Source organism: Motacilla alba, chromosome 13 (assembly GCF_015832195.1).
Source record: "Motacilla alba alba isolate MOTALB_02 chromosome 13, Motacilla_alba_V1.0_pri, whole genome shotgun sequence".
Lineage (NCBI taxonomy): Eukaryota > Metazoa > Chordata > Aves > Passeriformes > Motacillidae > Motacilla > Motacilla alba.
Window position 1 is genome coordinate 16943885 of NC_052028.1, and position 21260 is coordinate 16965144.

General features: G+C 49.3%; 1 protein-coding gene across 6 annotated transcripts in view; it reads left to right on the forward strand.

Moving 5' to 3' along the window:
- The window catches only part of HTR4 (5-hydroxytryptamine receptor 4), a 68854-nt gene that overhangs the window by 15030 nt on the left and 32564 nt on the right, over positions 1-21260 (forward strand). For all 6 annotated transcript variants that reach the window (XM_038150190.1, XM_038150189.1, XM_038150192.1 and 3 more), the window contains exons 2-4: positions 6237-6318; positions 18501-18626; positions 19970-20170. In XM_038150190.1, coding sequence (XP_038006118.1) covers positions 6293-6318; positions 18501-18626; positions 19970-20170 — 353 coding nt within the window. In that variant the 5' untranslated portion in view covers positions 6237-6292. The remainder of the gene's footprint in view (positions 1-6236; positions 6319-18500; positions 18627-19969; positions 20171-21260) is intronic.

The window sequence follows — 21260 nt, forward strand, 5'->3', positions numbered from 1 at the left end:
GTGATTTTTACACCTGGGTAAGGTGATTTTACATCTGGGTGAGGTGATTTTACACCTGGATAAGGTGATTTTTACACCTGGGTAAGGGGATTTTACACCTGGGTAAGGTGATTTTTACACCTGGGTGAGGGGATTTTACACCTGGGTGAGGGGATTTTACACCTGGGTAAGGTGATTTTTACACCTGGGTAAGGTGATTTTACACCTGGGTGAGGGGATTTTACACCTGGGTATGGGGATTTTACACCTGGGTAAGGTGATTTTTACACCTGGGTGAGGTGCTCTGAGCTCTGAATGGGAAATGAGCCCCACAAGCAGCTCCAGAGCAGGGTGGCTATTGTTTATTTGTGATGAAGCAGCAGCAGTGGGCTAATCAAGCGCTCATCAGCAGCAGGTCAGGCTGTAATTACAGAGCCTGGTGCAGTTGGTCACTTCTCCCTGAGTGCAGCAGTCAGGCACTGAGTGTCTGGGGTAAGTTGGGGACGTTTGGGAAGCACAGCTCCTCCAGGAGCAGCTGGAGCTGCTGGGTGATGCCTGAAGAGGCTGAGCTGGAGCAGAGGCACCACGGGGATCCCTGTGCCTCCTTTAGCCCAGCAGTTCAGGGAGCACGGGGCTCTCAAGTGGCACTGCTGCTCTCTGAGTTACTCAAACCTTGAAGAAAAGCTCCAGAGAGCTCTCCTGAGCAATTAAACCTCATCAGAAAGAGCTCGAAATCCCAGGGGGTGCAAAGGAGATCTTTTCTCTCCTGTTACAGGAGGGGGAAAGCAAAGTTCTGCTGCTCAAGCACAGGTTTGTCTTTTGCACGGGTGTTTTTTTCCCCTTCTTTGTGCTGTTTTAAGAACCAAATCTCCACAATTCCATCATCTATCAGAAGTTTCTCCTCCCTGGAGAGGCAGTGAGATCCTGGCAGCTGAGGTGTGAAAGGAAAGCCAACGCCTGGGCCAGGATGTGCTGAATCCTCCAGGGAGGGATTTGCTGTGTTTGGGGAATGAAGGGCTGGAGGCAGTGACTGGAGGGGCAGGAAAATGCTGGATAAATGCTCATCCCTCTGGATGCAGCACTCCATCCTCACCCCCTGGCTGCCCCGGCAGTGCCCTCACGTGCCAGTTCATCTCTTCAGTCACAATTTATTTGATCAGTGTTGTGGTTGATTAGCACTGAAAATATCAAGAAGGCAAATTTATTCTCCTCTAATTCTGACTGATTTGTCAAACTCTATTCCCCACCTTTAATTCCCGATGAATTTTCATTTTCTTATTTAGGAGACAGTTTATTATTGTGCTGGAGAGCAGTCTTGGACTGATAGGTTTACAATTACCTGGATTATTCCCTTTATGCTTTCCAAATGTTGATACTCTGTTTTGGTAACTCTGATTGTCCAAGCTTTCTGGAAATCAAGACCAGCCCTGTGTGCATTTCCTTACCCAGCTCTTGAAAACTCCTTCTAAAGACAAAGATGCCCTTGCCTGGACTTGCTGATCTTGAAGGGACCAGCATTAGTAACTGCTGTTTAGTCTGTGGGGATGGAAAACATCACCACTTAACAGGGTCCCCAAAACAAAATCACAGAATCCTTCAGGCTGGAAAATAACCTTCAAGGTCACTGAGCCCAAATTTGAAGCATTTATTGACTGTGTGCCTTTTCTTAAATCAACTTAATCATCAACTCAAATATTTTCCACCTGATCAGCCTCATTTTATTATCTTTTTACCAATATGCTCAAAACCAAGCTCTTCTGCAGCCTGCAGGTTTGTCTGCAGCTCTTACTGCTTTCTGACAATTCCTAAATTTTTAACCACAAATCCACAGCTCCCAGCTTCCCCTTTTCCTGTATTTCTGGATGCATTTTTATCCTCTATTTCTGCTCAGCTGTGACCTCTGCCCCGAGCCTGCCCACGGGGTTTGAGGTGCTGCAGGTTTGTGACCCTCTTCCATTTCCATCCCTCTCTAACTCCTGTTTTCAGCTCTGTTACAACCAGGGGATTTTGTCCACCAAACCCCGTGTGGAGCTGAAATCACAGGCGCTGTGATTCAGCCCAGCCCAGGAGATTGTTTGGAGTTACACAGGAGCCATTGGGGCAGAGAAGGACCCCCAGGCCAGGAGATCCTCCTGTTCCTGCCCCTCTCCAGCTGCAGATCCACAAACTGGCTCTTGGCACCGAGCTTCAAAGCAGGGGCTGATTTCCTGCTTGTGTTTCACAGCCTGCAAACCCAGCTTATGGCAGCAATAAAAACAAACCAGAGGCTTTAAATTCTGACACCATAAAGCTGTGCTTGTCCCCGAGCCCCAGATGGGGAGCGGCACGAGTCCACCCGGGCAGGAGAGGGGCAGCAGCAGGAGCTGGGGCACTGGGAAGGACAGGCTGTGCTCTGCTGGTGCCTCCAGAGGCTGGGCAGGGTTCCAGGAATAAAGCAGGGATTTAATAAAAACCCTTCACAGGACACACCTTGGGCAGTGCCAGAGCCCGGCCGTGGCTCCACCCCAGATGGACTCCTGGCCACGAGTTCTCACACTTTGATCAGTTTTGGTCCATTTCCACCCTGGGCTTCAGTGTCCAATTCCAGCTCCAGGGGATGCAGTCCCACCCTCCCAGGCTGCTCCCCTCAGTTCCCTGTTGTTGGCACTTTTTGGGCTGGAAAAGGATTGTTCTGTGGGACTGAGCTGTGAGGAGAGCTTGCCCACACTTGATCTGGAGTTCAGAGTTCTGTACCAGTGCAGTGCAGAGTCTGGAAAACAGGAAAGCTCAGACTGAAGGCATCATCACCTGCAGCAGGCTGGCAGTGACCAGCAGCAGCACTTCCATGGCAAAGCTGAGGGATTCCCACATTTACCTGCACTCCTGGTCTGCGTGGGCAGGAAACAAACCATTCATTTGGCACAGAAATCACAGCTAGTGCCTTTCTGGGGCAGCATTCTCCACACCCCGGTGCTGGTGTGAGGAGGAGAAAAGCTGGAAAGAGATTTTAGGGAAGAAAATGCAGGTTCTGGGGCAGTTTGATGACTTGTGAGCGAGGAGGGAGCGTGGCAGCCCTGCACGGATCAGAGTCGGGTGGTGAGAAAAGACTCAGCCCCCCTCTTGCCCTCAGCTGTTAATTGACATCTCTTGCTGTGTTTTTGGTCTGTTGAGAGCCAGGCTCTCCCGTGGGATGTTTCCCTGGGCTGAGGTTGGAGTGCAGCTGAAGGCTTGGTTTGGAGAGCAAAGCTGACAGTAATTGCTGAAGGTGAGAGCGGCGAGCTGGGAGAGCTCATCATGGCCCTGTCACAGGCAATAACCCACAGGTTTTACAGCTGCTCCCTCTCCCCTCACACAAACACAGCCTGGCAGAGGCAGGGAGCTGCTGCAGATGTCTGTGCCGTGGAACAAAGTCACCCTTGAGAAGTTTACTGCTGTAAATATTTGATCCAGGAGGACACAACTGCCCGGCCGTGCCCTTTCCTGGGGAGCAGCCCTTGGACTCTGCTGCCTGCTGGGGCTATTTTGGTACTCAAGGATGAAATTTAAACTTCACCATTGACAGAGAAATCTGGTGTGAGGCTGAGGAGGCTCAGAGGGCACGGGTGAGGGCTGTGAAGGCCAGGCTGGCACCCAGAAAAGGCTGTTTGCCCACGAGGTGTGGCTGCCACTGTCACCCCAGTGCCACCTGTGACTGGCATCCCTGGGGAACACGAGCCCCTAAACCTGTGGTTTGGGTAGGCAAGCCAGAGACTTTCCTTTTTAAAGAGCTTTTGGAATACAAAGTCATTTCTTCTGTGCTCTGTGTTTCAAGCTGGAGTCCATTTCGTCGTTCGGGATGTGTCACGTCTGTTTTAATTTCTGTGTTTAAGCAAAGTGCTCCATTTTCCCCTGCTGGGGTGAGGCTGGATTCAATCAGCCCAGCAATCTGTCTCTGCTGACAGCTGAGGGACTTCTTATCAGCTCTGTCCTTCCTGGGGAGAGAAGGGACAGCAGGGACGGGGAAGGCAAGAGGTGCTGTGGGAGGGGGCAGTGTCCCCCCCTTTGGCAGAAATGGGGGACAAAAGCCATTTTATCTGGGAGTGAGCAAGGTGAATCACTTTGAGATTTCCCGTTCCTCAAGTGTTGCCATGGGCAGGATGTTCTCTTACAGCACTTGGAGGGTTTTGGGCTTCTCTGCAGTGATGAGCAAGGAATTGTCTGGATTGAGGTGACTCTTCAAAACCAGCAGTTCAGTGTGGGCTGGGGAGAGCTGGTCCAGTTAACCTCTGCTAACAGCTTCTTTTTCCCTGGTAATGATGGAGCTGTGAGGAAAACCACCACCCCAAAAGTGAGATGTGTATGGAAGCGAGCCACAGCTCTTTTTTTATTCAATCCCAGCTTCAATTTAGCAGCTGCTCACCACAGAAAGTGAGGAGCCTCTTGAAATCATGGGTTTAATGGCAAATGCAGGCTTTATTTATGTCAGAGTGGTTCTGCTGGCCTCAGTCAGGAATCCCACACTGGATGGGACCTCGATGACTCCCTGCACTTCCAAGAACCCCTGCATGAGGTGTGGAGGGCAGCAATTTCCAGGGTTCCTAAACATCTTCTGCTCTGAGTTGACCCATAAAAAAAATTTGTGTCTGCCAGAAAACTGCACTGAAATCAGCCATCAACCCTGCACACAGAGGCAGGCCAAGGGGACAGTGGTGTGCCAGGTGAGCTGAGCTCAGCCTGGCAGCTGGAGCACCCCTGCATTCCCCGGTGCCACCAGTGCAGCCTTTCCAAGCTGCTCCTGGATCACCCTTTGTTTTCAGGGGGTTTTGTCGGTTTGTGAACATTTTTTTTCCCCCACCATTTTAGAAATTGTTTTTTGGGGTTGGTTTGGGGTTTTTGTTTCACTCTTATATAAAAAGTTTCAGTTATTGTAGAAGTCCCCATGATAACAAGGTGATACAGATATTGTGTAACATCAGTGCACGCTAAAATCACAATTTTTCCCAGAAGAACAAAGGAAGAAGATGCCCCCTTAACTGGAATTCTGACAGACAGAATCACTGAAAAGTTTTTCACCCGTTTTGCAGGAGAAATCACAATTAATTTTATGCTGCTAGCTCACAGGGTGAAACCATACCAGGTATTTTGTCCCGTGGAAGAACCCCAGAGCAGCAGCACAGGAGAGCAGCATTTTTGGCTTTTTCCTCCAAATTCAGGTTGGAGATCAGGTCTTAGGGACACAGAGGTGAATCTCTAGACCTCTCCCCCTTTTCTTTGCCCAACACAGCAGCAGTTTTTGCAGAGTGCCCAAAGAATCACCAGCTGAAGCTCCAAGCTGCAAACAGGGGCCAGCCAAACTCTGCCTTTTTGACAGAAATATCCTTTTGACTCCAGCAAATTTCCCTTGCAAAACGCTGTCTGATACATCCACCCTGAGTTACTGAGCAGGTCTGCAGGGTGGGGGCTCATTTGCATTGCAAGGCTGCCATCGGTGTCTGGGAAGGCTGAGGCACTTTTATTCTGATTTTCCTTTGAAGCCAAGTAACCACGGTGGCATTATTTGCATCTGGGCTGGCATTAACAGGCTGTGGTGGTGCCTTTATCCCTGGCTCCCTAGAGACAGCACAAGGGGTAATCAACAGCCTCAAGTGCTCCGAAACTGAGCCTGTTTTTTCCACTGGATTAGCAGCAGCAAATGCACAAGCACATTATTAAGATGGTGCATTCATTTCTTTGGAGTCAGGATGGAATTTTGATAGAGTTAAAAACCCCATTAATATTTACATCACTTAGTGGTGCTGGAAGTAAGTACATTTATTTTAACTCAAGCTGCAAAGCATTTAGTTCTTTGTAATTACAGCACTGCTATTAAGTATTCATAAGGCTGCACAATAGAGTGTCACAGAAAACCTGGTTTAATTTAGTGGTTAGTCAATGTTTTAGGTTTGTGTAAAAACAGAAACTAATTTACCAAGCCTTCTTGCTTGTGTTTTCCCACCTGGGCTTGGCAAACTTTCTTCAGCTTGGCTCCATTCAAACTACTTTTTGTACCTTTGGAGTTGGGGGGGTCTTGCAGGTGCGCAGGTAATTTGGAATGGGCCCAGGCAGGCTGGGGGGAGAGCTGGAAAATCTGCCTGGTGGGAAAAGAGCTGGAAGTGCTGGTCTAAAGCAGCTGAACAGGAGCTGGTGGGTGCCCAGGGGGCCAAAACACCACGGGCACCTGGCCTGGATCCTCCAGTGGAGGAAATCTGCATCTCTGGGAGATCCTGGAACTAATCCCTGTGTTTGTCTCTCCCCTGCAGGATGAGGTCTCTCCTATGGACATTGGACTCCCATCTGCCTGTGCCTGCTGCCTGTGATGGAAGAGCTTGATGTGAATGTGAGGTAGGAGGAAGGACTCAGCTGCTGCAGCCCCTGAGCTGGAATGGGCAGCGACCCTAAAATGCACCTGCAGGGCTGCAGGGGAGCATCTCCTCTCTGCCTGCAGATCAAACTCTCTGCTCACGCAGCAGAGCCTGCTTGGGCTTTCCTGGAGCTTCTCTGAGGAGGTGACATCACCCTGGTATTTGGAGAGGTGTCAAACGTGGCCCAGACTAGTCAAGGGTTTCTTTTCAGTCGAAAAGGTTGTGAATTTTGAAAAGGTTGCAATGTGATGTTGGAAAGACATTCCTGGAAAAATTTTGACAGTTCAGTTTGGAACTTGCACTCCTCACAGCTCGAGGGAGGTGGCAGACCTCATTTTCTCTAATTCCAGAGTAGAAAAATAAATGACCCACGAGTATTTCCTATTTCTATTTTACTGGATTTTTTAATTTCATGCGACTCGGTGATTCTTATCGGGTACATTTATTACAGGCAGTAGGTTAATGAGATCCTGTCAAGTGGTTTGAAATGAAAACCTCAATTTGGTTACAGCGATCCAGAGAGGCCAAACTCTGCCTGGCCTGGGCTCTTACCAGTGTAAGTGACAATAGTGCCATGTTTGGGACCATGAAAACCTCCCCAGGCTTTGGGTAAGACTCCATCACCTCCCTGCAGAGCATTCCCAGCTGCCAGGAACGATGGTCTGACAGCCCCTCTTATGTCATGGCAGCTAAATCTCATTCTCTTGTATTTTTGGAGCACAGGTGACTCTTATCTACACCAGTTCTGCACAGCATTTTTGCCCTGCATTTTTCTGCCTTTCTTTCCTGCCCTTTTCCCTCTGCTCCTTCTCCTCCCTTCAACCCCACCCACATTTTTTCTTCCACCCCCTTTTTCCCAACATTTTTGTGCCTTTTTTCCCCCATCTGGTTTTTCCTGCCTGATTTTTCCTGCCTTTTTCCCCACCTTTTTTTTCTTTAGCCTGCTTTTTTCCCATCCTTTTTTCCCATCCTTTTTTCCCATCCTTTTTTCCCATCCTTTTCCCCGCCTTTTTCCCCCCTCACCTTTCTTCCATTTCTTTCCTCTTTACCCACTGCAACCCTTTGGGAAATGGCATTTCCCTGAGGCTCTGAGCTTTGCTCAAAGCTGGCACCTGGTTTTCCCTTGGAAAATCTCCTCAGTGCTGATAGGGGAAGATGTCTGCTAATGCCTTTACAAACAATTCCAGGGGTGTTAATGAATTTGAAAAGGCTCTTGACGTCTCCAGCAGCCTCAAGGGCAAGGCTGTTACAGACCCCAGCCGAGTTTGACTCCCGAACTTCGGGGTCACAGATGAAGGCTCAGCACAGAGCCCAGTGCAGAACCAGCGGGGAAAGGAAGAGGGCTACAGGCAGCCAGGAGTTTGGGATGAAAGGAATTTTGAGATTCCCCAGTGGAATCTTTCCTTTTATTCTAATCAAGTTGCAGGACTCCTCTGTCTCCTCTACGGACGCTGGCTTTTCCCACACGTGGGAAATATTGATCCCACAGTTGTGTTCCAGGCAGATTTTGGGATATTGTCCTGAGTGCTTCACACTCCACAAAGGGTTCTTGCTTCCTCGGGTTGTTACAGTCTGGATAAGCAGCTGAAAAAAAAATCACCAACACCTTTAATGCAGGTAAACAACTTTAACAAAACCCCTTTAATTCTAGCTGCTGGGGAAGGCAGACTCCCTTTGCTAAGTCAACTTTGCAAAAACAAGGTATTCTTTCAGTTTGCCACAGCTGTAATTGCTTTTTATTTTTAAGCTGAGCCCCCAAACCCGCTGAATTTTAGATTGATGTTAATTGCTTCCAAACTTGGCTTTATCAGCTTCAGTCTCCTCACTTTGCTGCTGAAGGTGTTTTTGTGGCTTGAAAAGTGCAGAGCCCTCCAGCAGTTCTGCGTGCAGCTCATTAATCTTACCTCGACTTTGAGGAATGAGCAGCAAGGTGAGGGAACAGGGAATCACATCGCTTGGATTGCTCGTGTTTGCTTTGAAGCAAAGGCAAAATCCCATTTTTTGACCCAAAGCCCTGGTGCAGAGGCAGGGGGGGCACTGGTGCTGACAGCTGACCTCCATCTGTCCCCTGGGAGGGAATTGTGTGTTTGGGGAGCCCCGAATCCTGGGGTTTGCTGTGCTGGCTCCTTCTCCCTGAGGAGCCTTTGCTGGGGAGGGTTTGGCTCCTGGTGCTGAGCACGGGCAGGAGGAGGCAGGGAGGGTCCTCAGTCTGCTCTCCCCATCCAAACCTGGCAGAAACAGGAGCAAGAGTCATGGAGGGAGAGACAGGGACACAAAGACCCATCCCTGGAGCTCCAGGGTGTCCTGGAGGAGCTGGACCATGCCCTCACCCCCTGCTCAGCACACTGCCAGCCACTCCTGGGGGGGGACAAGAGCTGGGCTGAGGGGTTGCAACCAAACAGGCACCAAAATGACCCCGAGTGTAGGAAATGGAAGGAGCTGAGGGAAGTGTTTGAGTGCTCTGAGTGCCCTGGCAGTGGGGATTCATGGAAAGCCATCAGCTGAGGTTGCAATAAAGTGTTTATTCTTGTGTACACAAGCTCTTTTCAAAACCTCTCCAGCTCCTACACTTGGAGTCATTAAATCATTGTTTATCTCAAGTCCTTTGATCACACTTGTGTTCAGGTGAGAAATAGCAGGCTATAAAATGTCATTTACCAGGCCACAATCAGCCTGGAGCTCTCTTCCTCCTTCCCTTTCCAAGGGAAGATCAGCTCTAATCCTTCCGTGCTATCAGCAGCATCCAGCCAGAGAGGGATTTGCTCTTGCATTTCTGCAGAGGTGAATGAACTGATTGGGAAGATTTTCTGCCAAACCCTGTCTGCTCCACCTGGTCCCCCAGGATGGGGAAAGGGCTGGAGCCCCAGGAGAGGCTGAGGGAGCTGGGAGGGGGCTGGAGAATCCCTGAGGGAGATGGGAAGGGGCTCAGCCTGGAGAAAAGGAGGCTCAGGGGGCCCTTGTGGCTCTGCACAGCTCCTGCCAGGAGGGGACAGCCAGGTGGGCATCCAGGATGAGAGGGAACGGCCTCAGGCTGGGCCAGGGCAGGCTCAGGGTGGGCACAGCAGGAATTTCCCCATGGAAAGGGGGCTCAGGCCCTGGAATGGCCCAGGGAGGTTTGGATCCCCATCCCTGGAGGGTCCAAGGAAGGGCTGGAGGTGGCACTCGGGGCTCTGGGCTGGGGACAGGGTGGGGATGGGCACAGCTGGGACTCAGTGCTCTGGGAGGGCTTTTCCAACCTCAGTGATCCCATGAAACCCAAAAGCAGCCAGCTGGAAGAGGCTGTGGGGTTGGCCAGGTTTATCCTCGGTGTGCCTGGAGGTGCTGAGGTGGTTGGGCACAGCAGGGAATGCACACACTGGGAGCCCTCAAACACCTGAGGCATTCCCGATCCTGCAGCCACAGAGCATCCCCCACCTGCCAACAGCCCCAGGGCAGAGCAGGAGGGCACAGGGAGCAAGGAGTGATACAGGCTCATTTCACATTTTGTGCTACCAGCCAAAAATTTCCAGTAGCCAAAAAAGCCTTGGGGGAGAAAGTTCTCTTTCCTGAATGCTCCCTCCAGCCCAGGCACTGCTCCTCGGGGGAGTCACAGCCTGGGTATTTTTCATATTGTTCAACTCTTTTCTCAGTTTCTAGGGAAACACTTTAAAGCACTATATTTATGGGAACATCTTTCCAAACACCTCCGCCAACACTTAATTAATGGAGTTTTTAAGGCTGGCTCCAGCTTCTGCAAATGAATAGTGTGCTCTGATGGCAGCTGTGCCAGGGAGACACACGGGCTCTGGAAACAGAGCTGGGGAGGGCACGGGGGCAGCTCCTGTTTGTGTTTGTGCTCAGCCCCACGGGGGGGTCAGGCCACCACATGCCTCTGTGAGGCTTCATCTGCTTTTAGTGGAGCAGTCTGTGCACGGGGAAATTTTCTGTGCCACAAAAATGAACTTTTGGATGTCTTGCATCGCACTGTTAGCACCAGCGTCTGTGCCCAGAGGGGCAGCGAGTGGAGATCTGGAAAAGGCTGTGGAAGGATGTGAAAACCATCCTAAAAACTGGGATATCCTGGGGCAGGCTGGGCTCCTGGGCTTGAGATTGGACCTTATTGCCAGCTTTTGCAGCTGCAGTGCCAGGGGCTTTCCACAGCACCTCCCTTGAGTTCCAGGGCTGAGCCTCAGCACTAGGCTGGCAAAATCCCCCTTGTGCCCATGTTTGCAGTGCCCTCTTTGCCAGGAGTGGCTGTTTCCAGCAATCAGGGAGCCCTGCAGAGGAGCACCTTCCTGCTGGCAGCTGCTGCCCTGCTTAGCCCCAGTTAAACACAATTAACAAACGCCCCCAGAGCTTCCCAGGCTGGAGAAAGGAGCTGGTCCTGCCTCCTGGGTGGCATCTGGGCTCCATCTGAGCTGAGAGCCTGCATTCCCCATCCTCAAAGCACCTGGACCTCCTCTCCTGTTTATTTGGAGTGAGAAGTGTGGGGAGGGCTTTGTGGAGAGCATTCAGAGCATGCACTTAGCTGGGCATGCAGGAGGAGGTTTAACTAAAACAAAACCGAGGAATTTGAGTGTTCTGCTCTTGAGTCAAGGGCATTCCATGTCCTTGCTTGCAGAGGGCACCTGTCTGGAGCCTCCACACCAATGAGGCCATAAAAATGAGCTGGTGAGCATCAGGGGCTGCAAGGTTTCTGGCTGCCAGCACTGGAGTTATCTTTAACAAACTTTGTTTTTTTATAGTAAAGCTCAAAATCAGCTGGGAACTGTTTTTGTGTGGCTTGGAGTCACACGAGGGCTCGGAGGGGGTCTCAAATAAAATGTATTTTAGAAATCAATGTTTTATCCTGGCTGTGCCAAGTCTTCCATTAGCAGAGGTAACTGCAAGGAACTTTTTTGTTCCTCTGGAGGTTTGCAACTGGGAAACTCTCCAGGAAATATCAGAAGTTAGACAGCCAATAGCTGTATTTGTCTTTTGCTGTCCAAGGTGTAAACAGGCAGTGGGAAAAGGGCACAGCCTGGATATTTTAATACCCAGCCTCGTGCCAGGACCCTTCCAAGGGTCTTGACTAGATGCCTCTCATCTCACAATATGTTCCTGACTGCAGATATTGTTTGAAAAAGCAGAGCGGGGCCTTCATGGTTTCTGATTTGAATCTTGCAAGTCCTGGGCTTTGGGCAAAGATGGGAGCAAAGGTTTGAGAAAGAGAAGTCAGATTGAGAATGACTGAGAACTGCCAGAGGGGGTTTTGAGCATGTGGTAACAAATCTCTGGGCACAGGACAGGGCTTATTTTGGGGGAATTTTTACAGGAAAAGGTGCAATAAGACAGGGCATTGAATGCTTTGAGCCCAGGAGCAGCAGCACAACTCCTGAAGATCTGTGGGCTCTGTGCACCCAGTTCTGCACCTGGGCATTGCAGGAGGCAATACCTCTCAATTTCTCAATTCTGTGAGAAATCTGGGCGCTCAGAGTATGTTTGGTGTGAGCCTAAACCTTTATTTTCCCACTCTGTGCCATGGATCTGCGCCCAGTCCCTCCCTGTTCCCAAACTCCTGAGGTAAAGCTTGAGTGGTGCATGTGTGTACTGGGGATGTCTCTGTGAGGTGAAATTATTCTGTACAGTAGCCAAATTACAAAGGTTCCTGTGCAGAAATGCACCCTGGGCTCTGCCTTCAGCGCTTGGACAGTATGGAAGGGAAATGAATGACAAATTTGAGAATATTGGACATGAGGTGCCTCACTCCATCAGCTCCCTGAGCACTGCTCTGTGCTGTTTGTTGGGCAGCATTCGGCCTTGTGGGTGACAGGGGAGAGGCAAAACCACCTCGAAAAGAGGGGATCATCACACTGTGATTATGGAGTATGCACCAAAAATCAGGATGGCTATTCTGCTTCTTTCATCACCCTCTGCTCCTCACGAAGCTGTTGTTGGCTTGGCAGAGGCTGTGGGCTGGCTTTGGAGGAGCAATTCTAATCAGGAACTGATCAGGGCATTTCTGATTAAACTTGTGTTTGATCTTTGGTTTTATTCAGCATTTACAAACAGAGATGATTGTTACAACATCTCTGCTGTGCTGTGCAGTGTGTCTAAATCCCGCCTAAGTCAGAGATTGGGGTTTTTTCATTGTTGTGGAGTGTTTGGCAGCTCCATTAAAACACCCTGGCTGTGCACAGAATCCCAGCTCTCCCAGCAGAGCTGCTCCATCCCCCTGGTGCCTCCTCTGGGCTCTCAGGGCAGCTCCAGGTCCTCCCCGTGCTGCACATCCCCAAGTGTTGTGTTGGTGTGAGAACACAAGGGGAATGTTCAGCACCTGAAGGGGACAGCTGGATTAAAGTCTGCAGACTTGCAAATTTATTCTAAGGAAAAAAGATCAATCCAGGGTGCTGCAGAGCCCAGGTGGGGTTTGGGTGGCACAAGGGCTCTCCTGTGGGAGCTGTCAGAGGATGCCAAACAAAGTATTTCCAGCAGCTGCCTTTGCTCCATGTAAATACTCTGTTCCTAATCTCAGGCTGATTTCATAAGTTAATTTTAGTTTGTGTTCTAGGTGACAGTCTAATGGGTTTTGAGGGCTGTACTCACATGCATCAGCCCTGCAGCAGCGTCTGCTCACATGTGGGTGTCACTTATGTAACTGGGGATGTGCTGCCTGGCAAGGAGCAGAGGCAGGGCTCAGGCAGAGCCCAGAGCTCCCCAGGCCTGGCTTTATTTCCCCCCTCGTTCCCCAAGTGCAAACTGCTGCCTGTTGGCTCAGTCCATGATAAAGCAGCTCGCTGGCCTGGATGAGCGCTCAGCCCCAGATCCCATTTCCACGGGGCAAAGGCAGCAGGTCTGCTGCTGCCAGCTGGGGAGAGTGCAGGGAGCAGAGCTCAGGGCTGGCTGGGCTGGGCACTGGGAGCCTCCTGTGCCCTGTGCGAGAGCCTCGCCTCCAGTCCTGGGGGCAGGCTGGGCACCAGAGTGGGAAAAATACCTCCAAAACTTGGGAGAGCCTTCCAAGAGGGACACAGGGATGGGGAAGGGTCTGGAGCAGCTGAGGGCACTGGGATTGTGCACCTGGAGGAGGCTGAGGGGATGGGAGAGAGAGATAGAGATGGGAAAAGGGGGCACTGTTTTAAACTAAAAGTAAAGCAGGATTTAGATGAGGTGTTAGGAAGAAGTTCTTTACTCAGTTCTCGGGAAAGGTGGCCCTGCCGTGGCTGGGGGAGTGAAGCTGGATGCTCCTTAAGATCCCTTCCAAGCCAAACCTTTCTGTGGTTCTGTGATTCTCTGAAAATACAGCAGCAGGATCCCTGAACCCTCCTCCAGGCAGAGCAGCTGATATCAAACCCACAAGCACTGAAAGGAGATGTACAGCCAGATCCAGGTCAGGGTCTGAAATGTCTGTCGGGGGCTGCAGCTCCAGTCTCTGCTCTGGGACAGGGACAGCAGCCGGGGCAGGGTCAGGCTGGATTTTGGGAAAGGTTCTTCCCCAGAGGGTGCTGGCACTGCCCGGGCTCCCCAGGGATGGGACACTGCTCCAGGGATCCCAGGGTGGGATTTTGGGGCTGGGCAGGGCCAGGGGCTGGGCTGGGTGATCCTGTGTGCTCCTTCCAGCTCAGGATATTCCAGATTCAGTCCCGGAGGCTGAATCTGGAGGTGGGAGCAGGGCTGGAGGTCCTGGTGTCTCCCCAGGTCTCCCCGTGTGTGGCAGCCCCAGCAGGTCCCTGTCCCCAAACCGGGGAGCACTCCCAGCAGGATTGACTGTGCCAGCCCACACACAGCAATTTCTGAACCATTCAAACAGCCTGTCTTCTTTGCTTCATCTTGACAATTGGTTTTAATCAGTGTTATCAGCTGCTTAAAACACTTCATTCTCTGGAGCACTGCAGCTCTCAGCCTCCGGGAGATTCATGGTGCAGGGTGGTGATGGCATCAGGAGTTTTGTTTCAAACCAGCACAAAAGGAGAAAACCTCATCCCTTCCCTCCCACCCCACTGCCACAATTTATTTGATTTTTTTTTCAAAAAAACACTCAAATAAGCGAATCATATGACCGAGTTATTTTGATACGTGGAGTGCTGTTTATTCCTGGCTTGTCAATACTTTAATTAATTTCAGTCTGTTTCTAAAACAGAAGTGAAGGCCATAATTGACTGGGATCTGTTAAGAGCTGTCCTGCCATCTGCACGGGCTGAAGTGAAGCAGCGCAGCATTTAAAGGCATTAAATGAAATTAAATGCCTCTGGATTAATGCTGAGTTCTGATTAATATTTTAGAAAAGGATGTGGTAACAGCTGGGAAGGCAGGGATCAAATCACCACTTCCCTGTTGTCACGTTTCCGTACTGAGCCACGTTATCAGGTTTACTCATAAACAGCTTATCTTGACTTTTAGGTGCTTAAGACCTAATGATTTTTTTATGCCCAGGAATAATCAGGGAAGCAGGAAAGAGGAGAGGCCAATGACAGCTTATTTGTGGTTATGAAATATTACAGAGGGAAAAGCCCTGGCTGCAAACGATCAACCCAGCCCTTTATTCCCCACACCCCAGGGAATGTTAAATCAAGAGAACTCTTCCCGAGCCTCCCACTGCTGAGGGTTTTTAACCTCAGGGGTTTCCCCTCCGTGTGCAGTGGGATCCAGGGAAGGTGCCTGCTCTGCCCCCATGACTGATCTGTGCTCTCCAACTGCCACGGCAAATATGCAAAAGCACTTGAGCTCATTTAGAAAAGTTGGGGTGTTTACAGGAAAGTGAAAATTGAGCTTGAAAGAGTAATTACCCTTCTTTTTACTTTCACATTAATGACTATGCAGAAGAGCTTTTTAAATACGTCCATATGTGGGTTTTAAGCATTCATTCCCCATCAGCATTTCACCTTTTCCCTTAAGTGATTTCTATATTCCTGCTAACCAGCAATCATTTTGCCCGAGTCTCATTTCCTCATAACAGCAAACCCATCAATCTCTGCTTCATTAAAGAGGGAAGCAAGCTCGGGAGCCAGAGCGCTCCGATTTGATAAAAGATGTTATGCAAACCATTGATTTCAATTTACAGCAATATCCACTTCTTCCATTATTAACAACTTGGAATTACTAGGACTGAATAATTAACATGTATTCCCGATGATGGATTATTCCAAAGGCAGAAAGAGCCCAGATGAAATCCCTCCTGTGAGGCATCTGCCTGTCCATGTTCCCCGGGGGAGCAGTGGGAAAGGGCACGAGGGAAGCACTCCCAAAACTGATTTCAGAGCAAAAGTTTCTCTCCCAAATGTGCCAGGGGGAGTTCCTGCCCTGCTGGGCTCTGCTCAGATCCTGGTGGTGACCACTTCTGCCCAGGGATGCCACCAGGATGCCACCACCCTCAGGACAGGCTGGGAAATGTGGATTTAAAACTCTCAAAGGTGAAAAACCTCCCAGGCAATGTCTGGAGAGATGTGGCTCAGGGCTGGTTTCCAGGGCTTGTTTGGGTGAGTAAAACTCAACATTTCTGTGTGCCAGAAGTTTCTAATCTCTGTTAGCTTTTCTCCAAGCCAGGAGAGCTCAGTGAGATAAGGTGTAAAAAGCCTGGGATGTTGCTTAGTACATGAAAAGTGACCCCAGGGTCAGTCAAGGTAAAACAGAATAACGGTTCCATTTTTCAATTACCTGAGCAATCTCACAGCATTAATCCCGGGTGTCCAACACCAGCTCTGTAGGCCGAGAAGAAACATCCCTGCTGAATTAGTGTCAAGAGTTGCTTTTAATGCCACTTTATCTCCAGCCACACCTGATAACAGGAAAAAGCCCCGCTCTCACCTGCGTAATGGGAAGTCACACAAGCAGGTGAAGGTTTAGGGTGCAGTTTATTCAGGATATATCGTTAGAAAGAGCTTTAGGAGAAAAAGAACTCAAAATTTTGTAATAAAATCAGGTTTATGAGGAATTTGTTGCATGCTGGGTGTTACCTTCAGCTTTGCAAGCTCTGGGGAAAAAAAAAAAAAAGAAAACCCAAAAACTTTCTTTGATACAGCAAATTATTTGTAGAAATGCAGATTTAAAGTATGGCTGACATTGGAGGGGGGGAGTTTGTGTTATTATCTTCCTTTGTGTTATCTTCCCTTTTATTTTCTTCCTCTTTGTTAACTGAGAGAAATTATTGATCTTAGAGTAGGGGAAAATTAGGCACTTGGAAAAAAAAAATTATTTCCTTTCCCTAACTCTGGAAAAATTACTCAGTGAAAAAAGAAAAAAAAAAAAAAAGAGAACAAGCCAGACTGTTTTGTGTTTTGTAGTGCAGGGTGAAGAGAGAAAAAGGCAAAACATTATGTAGATTTCAGAACTGAAGATGTAAAATGCTTGTCTTGAGGAAAGTTTGAACCCATTAGTCCTTGTCACATCACGTCAGGAACTGCAGCGACAAAGAGTGATGGGTTCAGAATGGAAAGGGGGAAATTGAGGTTACAGGTAAGAAAAAATCCTTCCCTGGGAGGGTGGGGAGGGGCTGGGATGGAATTCCCAGAGCAGCTGTGGCTGCCCCATCCCTGGCGTGTCCCAGGCCAGGTTGGACAGGGCTTGGAGCCACCTGGGATAGCAGAAGGTGTGGAATGAGATGAGCTTTAAGGTCCCTCCCAACCCAAACCATTCTGTGATTTCACGATACTAAAACCTTGTGAAAAAAAATGGAAAAAAACACCAAAACCAAAAATCCAAACCAAAATGCTTCTGCATGGAAAATAACATGGGTTTTTGCGCGTAAAGAGAACGGAGAGGTTTTTGTGCAGACTGTCAGGGGTTACCCAGCCCAGCTGCGCTGAGTGGCTCCTGCAGGGTGTGTGGGGCTCATCCTGCCCTGGGCAGCCGTGGCTGGGATGGCTGGGAATGGCCATGGATGGAAAAGTCATTGAGTGGCCCAGAGTGACAGGCAGGGGGTGGCTGCTGTCACTGTCACCAGTGCTGGGCCACCCCTCCCGGTGCCACTGCAGCTCCTTCCCTTTGGTTACAAATAGCTGTGGAGTTGTTGGCTTTTGCTGTGATGGATTAACTCCTGCAAACTATTACTGATCACAGTGATTTTGATGTAGCACAGGTTGTAATCACTATTTGACTGATTTTGATACAGTGTCATTTATCAACTTTTGTGGCCAATGCCCTGGCCATGTGTAGCTTATATATGTATTATATATATATATATATATATATATACATATTTATATATATATACGTATTAGTATGACAAATATATATTGTAGTTTTGGCTTTCACAAAATATTAAAATAGAGACTGTGTAACGTTAGCTTTTGCAGGATACTTTTATTTTTGTAACTAACTGACACTAGTGAGAATAACTTAAATAAGTTTGTAGAAATAGCTAAAACTGTCTGTAGGATTAGACAACACTGAAGGAACCACACAGATAACATTAAAAGGATGTGAAAAAGACTTCTACTACTGACTTTGCCACTATCAATAATTCCCCATTTGTTGTTGGGAAGAAATGGCAGAGACATTGTGAGGAAATGACACATAAATTGTGAGGAAATGACATATATGACTCCCAAAACTCAAATCTGCACTATTGCACAGTGGGTCAGGAGTCAAACAAAACTAAAGACTTCCCTGAACAGGTAAAAGAGCTCAAAGGACTATTTGAATATGTATAACCCTCATGAATATGCATCTGATCAGTGCAGCGGAGCAGTGCATAAGAATAGTTGTTTTAACTAACTAGTGTGTGTGGTTGTGTTCGAGGGAAGAGATGGGAATCTTGACTCCATGTTTCAGAAGGCTGATTTATTATTTTATGATATGTGTTATATTAAACATGCTAGACTAAAACTGTACTAAAGAACAGAGAGAAAGGATTCATCAGAAGGCTGGAAAGGAGTAGAAAGGAATGAATAACAAAAGCTCCTGACTGCTCAGAGCCTCGACACAGCTGGACCAGTGACTGGACATCAAGCAGAAACAATTCACGTGGACCAAGCAAAGATGCACCTGTTGCATTCCACAGCAGCAGATAATCTTTGTTTTTCTTTTCTTCTGAGGCTCCTCAGCTTCCCAGGAGAAAAAAATCCTGGCAAAGGGATTTTCATAAAATATCATGGTGACAAGTGTGCTCTTGGCAGTTTGCCAAGCTGCCTCCTGTCCCTTTTATCCCTCATTAAAATATTTTAAGGAGTGAGCCTTGCTCCTCACACTTTTGTCTCTGGTTTCCCCCAGTTCGAGTGAGGGCTTCGGCATCGCGGAGAAGATCGTGCTGCTCTCCTTCATCTCCGCCGTCATCCTGATGGCCATCCTGGGCAACCTGCTGGTCATGGTGGCCGTGTGCCGGGACAGGCAGCTCAGGTGAGCCCCTGGCACGCAGCCCCTCCTGACTGCTGCGGCACCAGCTGATCTGTGCTCAGCACTAATCCAGGGATGAATAAGAAATCCAGCCCGGCTCCATAAACCGGTCTGGGCTGACGGACAGAGCGTCCAACAACTCTCCTGAAATGCAAGCATGTGGCTGGTTCAGAGGCTGGGGGGTGCAGGGACCAGACCAATGACTGTGTAGCACTGGGAGTTTCTGAATTGCCTGTAAAAGCTGCTCTGGAGCAATCGAGCAGGTTGTTTGGCTGATGAAACGATGAGGATCTGTCCTGGGTCAAGTCCCGGATGCACCAACATTGTGGTATCGAGGTGGCAGCCTGCTGCTCATGGTGGCCAACCACACTGGGCAGCCTGGTGCTCATGGTGGCCCTGTGCCCAGACAGGCAGCTCAGCTGAGCCCACCCAGGGACTCCTGAGGAGCTGAGGGCAGGAGCTGCCCCCAGGGAGTGCCCCTGCCCTGCAGACCCACCCTGCCCTCGGCTCCTCCCGCAGCACTGGCACCGTTCCAATTCCCATCCTCATCTTTTCACCATTCTCAGTGTAGAAAACCAGACAGACCAGGGAAAAGCACGGCTTTTCACCATTCTCAGTGTAGAAAACCAGACAGACCAGGGAAAAGCACGGCTAAGCAGCAGTTCCCTGGAGGAGCAGGCTGGCCTCTGGCCCTTTTCCATCTCAGATTTCCCAACGAGCTCAGCAGCAGCGCACGGACCAAGGCCTGGTTGTGGTTGTGCAGCACCAGCACAACTTAGCAAATGTTGCCCATGATTTGAGGGGGTCACAGGCACAATTCCTGTCTCAAGGCTGCTGCTAACCCTGGGAACTGTCAGCCCAGCCTTAGGAGCAGAGAGAGGGATTTAACAGCCTCTATTCATGTGCTGCGTGGGATTTTTAATGGATTTAATTCTATTTTATTGTTGTGATTTAAAAAGTACTCTTCAAGTTAAAATTACAGCTTCAGTCTAGATTATTCTCTGTGCTTTCTGGAAGGATTTTCTCCATTTACAAGTTAAAATAAAATTCCCTTCCTCCACCCCAGAGTCTCCAGTGCAAGCTGTGAGGCTGAGCCACATGCACAGGCCTGTGAGCATCCATTTGCCTCCTCTGGGTGAGCAGAAAGATTTCTGCCAGGAAAATGGTGGATATTTAACTTTAAAAACCAGGAGCAAGCCAGGGGTGACCATATAAAGTGAGGAGTGTATCAGGGAGGAGCTTTTAGTGCAATAGAGCAGATTAAACCCAAATTCAAGCTGGAGTCTCTGTCCATGTGCAGAGGCTGCTGCACTGAACCCACCCTAATTTTGTGATCTGCCTTGTAGGAAAATCAAGACCAACTATTTCATCGTTTCCCTGGCCTTTGCTGACCTGCTGGTGTCGGTGCTGGTGATGCCCTTTGGAGCCATGGAGCTGGTCCAGGACAACTGGATCTACGGAGAGATGTTCTGCCTGGTGAGGACCTCCCTGGACGTGCTGCTGACCACAGCCTCCATCCTGCACCTCTGCTGCATCTCCCTGGACAGGTACGGGCTGCAGAGGGGCACTGCTGGAAGGCTCTGCTGAGTTCTGGGCTATCCTGAGCTGCCAGAGGGCCAAGATGGACCAGCTGGGAATGGCAGGGCAATCAATCCCTCCCAGGGGCTGATTTCAGAGAGAATCCTGCTGAGGGCAGAGAAATCTGGAATGGGATGAGATTTATGGGGAAGACCTGGGTTGTTGTGTGCACAGCTCTGTTGGCAGCACTGATTCTGTTCCTCCTTTGGAGTAAAGACTCCTCGAATGTGCCCAGAGGCAGGAGCTGAGCTGGGGCAGAGGGAGGGACATCGTGCACAGGGGCTGTTCCAGCAGAGAGGCTCCTCTGCTCCTGGGATGAGGAGAAACAGCCTCAAACTGCACCAGGGCAGGCTCAGGGTGGACAGCAGCAGGAATTTCTCCATGGAAAGGGTGCTCGGGCACTGGAGCTGCCCAGGGAGGTTTGGAGTGCCCATCCCTGGAGGTGTCACCTGGATGTGCCTCTCAGCACTCTTGGTGACAAGGTGGGGATTTGGCACAGGTCTTCTCCAGCCTAAATCTCCTGGGAGATCCTAAAAACTTTCCTTTCTTTCAAACTTTTCTTGCCACCAGAAAATAAAACCCAAAGCCTCAATAATTGATGGTGAGCAATTCTGTTTGCTGTCTGCAGATTTTTGGGTAAATGGCAGAACTTCCATAAGAGTTTTTCGCAAGATAAACACTCAGTAGAAAACATTTTGGCTATTCTGATAATGTTTTTAGAGGTTGGTGGTTTTTGTTTTTGGTTTTGTTTTTGAGTTCTGTGTGGAGATTTCAATACCTTTAAAAGCCCTGTTACTTAGTATTGCTCACAGGGCCAAAATAACCATAATTATTCTTGTTATTGTGACAGCTGATATTTAAATATCTGGCATTTCAGTACCTTGAGAATCTGAGTGCAGCCAGGCTTCAAAAAAAAAAGTTGCTTAACCTCTGTATTGATGGGCAGCAGTGCTGTGGGGCGGGAGGCAGGGCAGCAGCACAGGCAGTTTTGTATCCAGAGAGAAGCTGACGTCCAACAGCCTCGGCTCCTGTCCTTATCTGCAAGCTGAGATGGCTGGA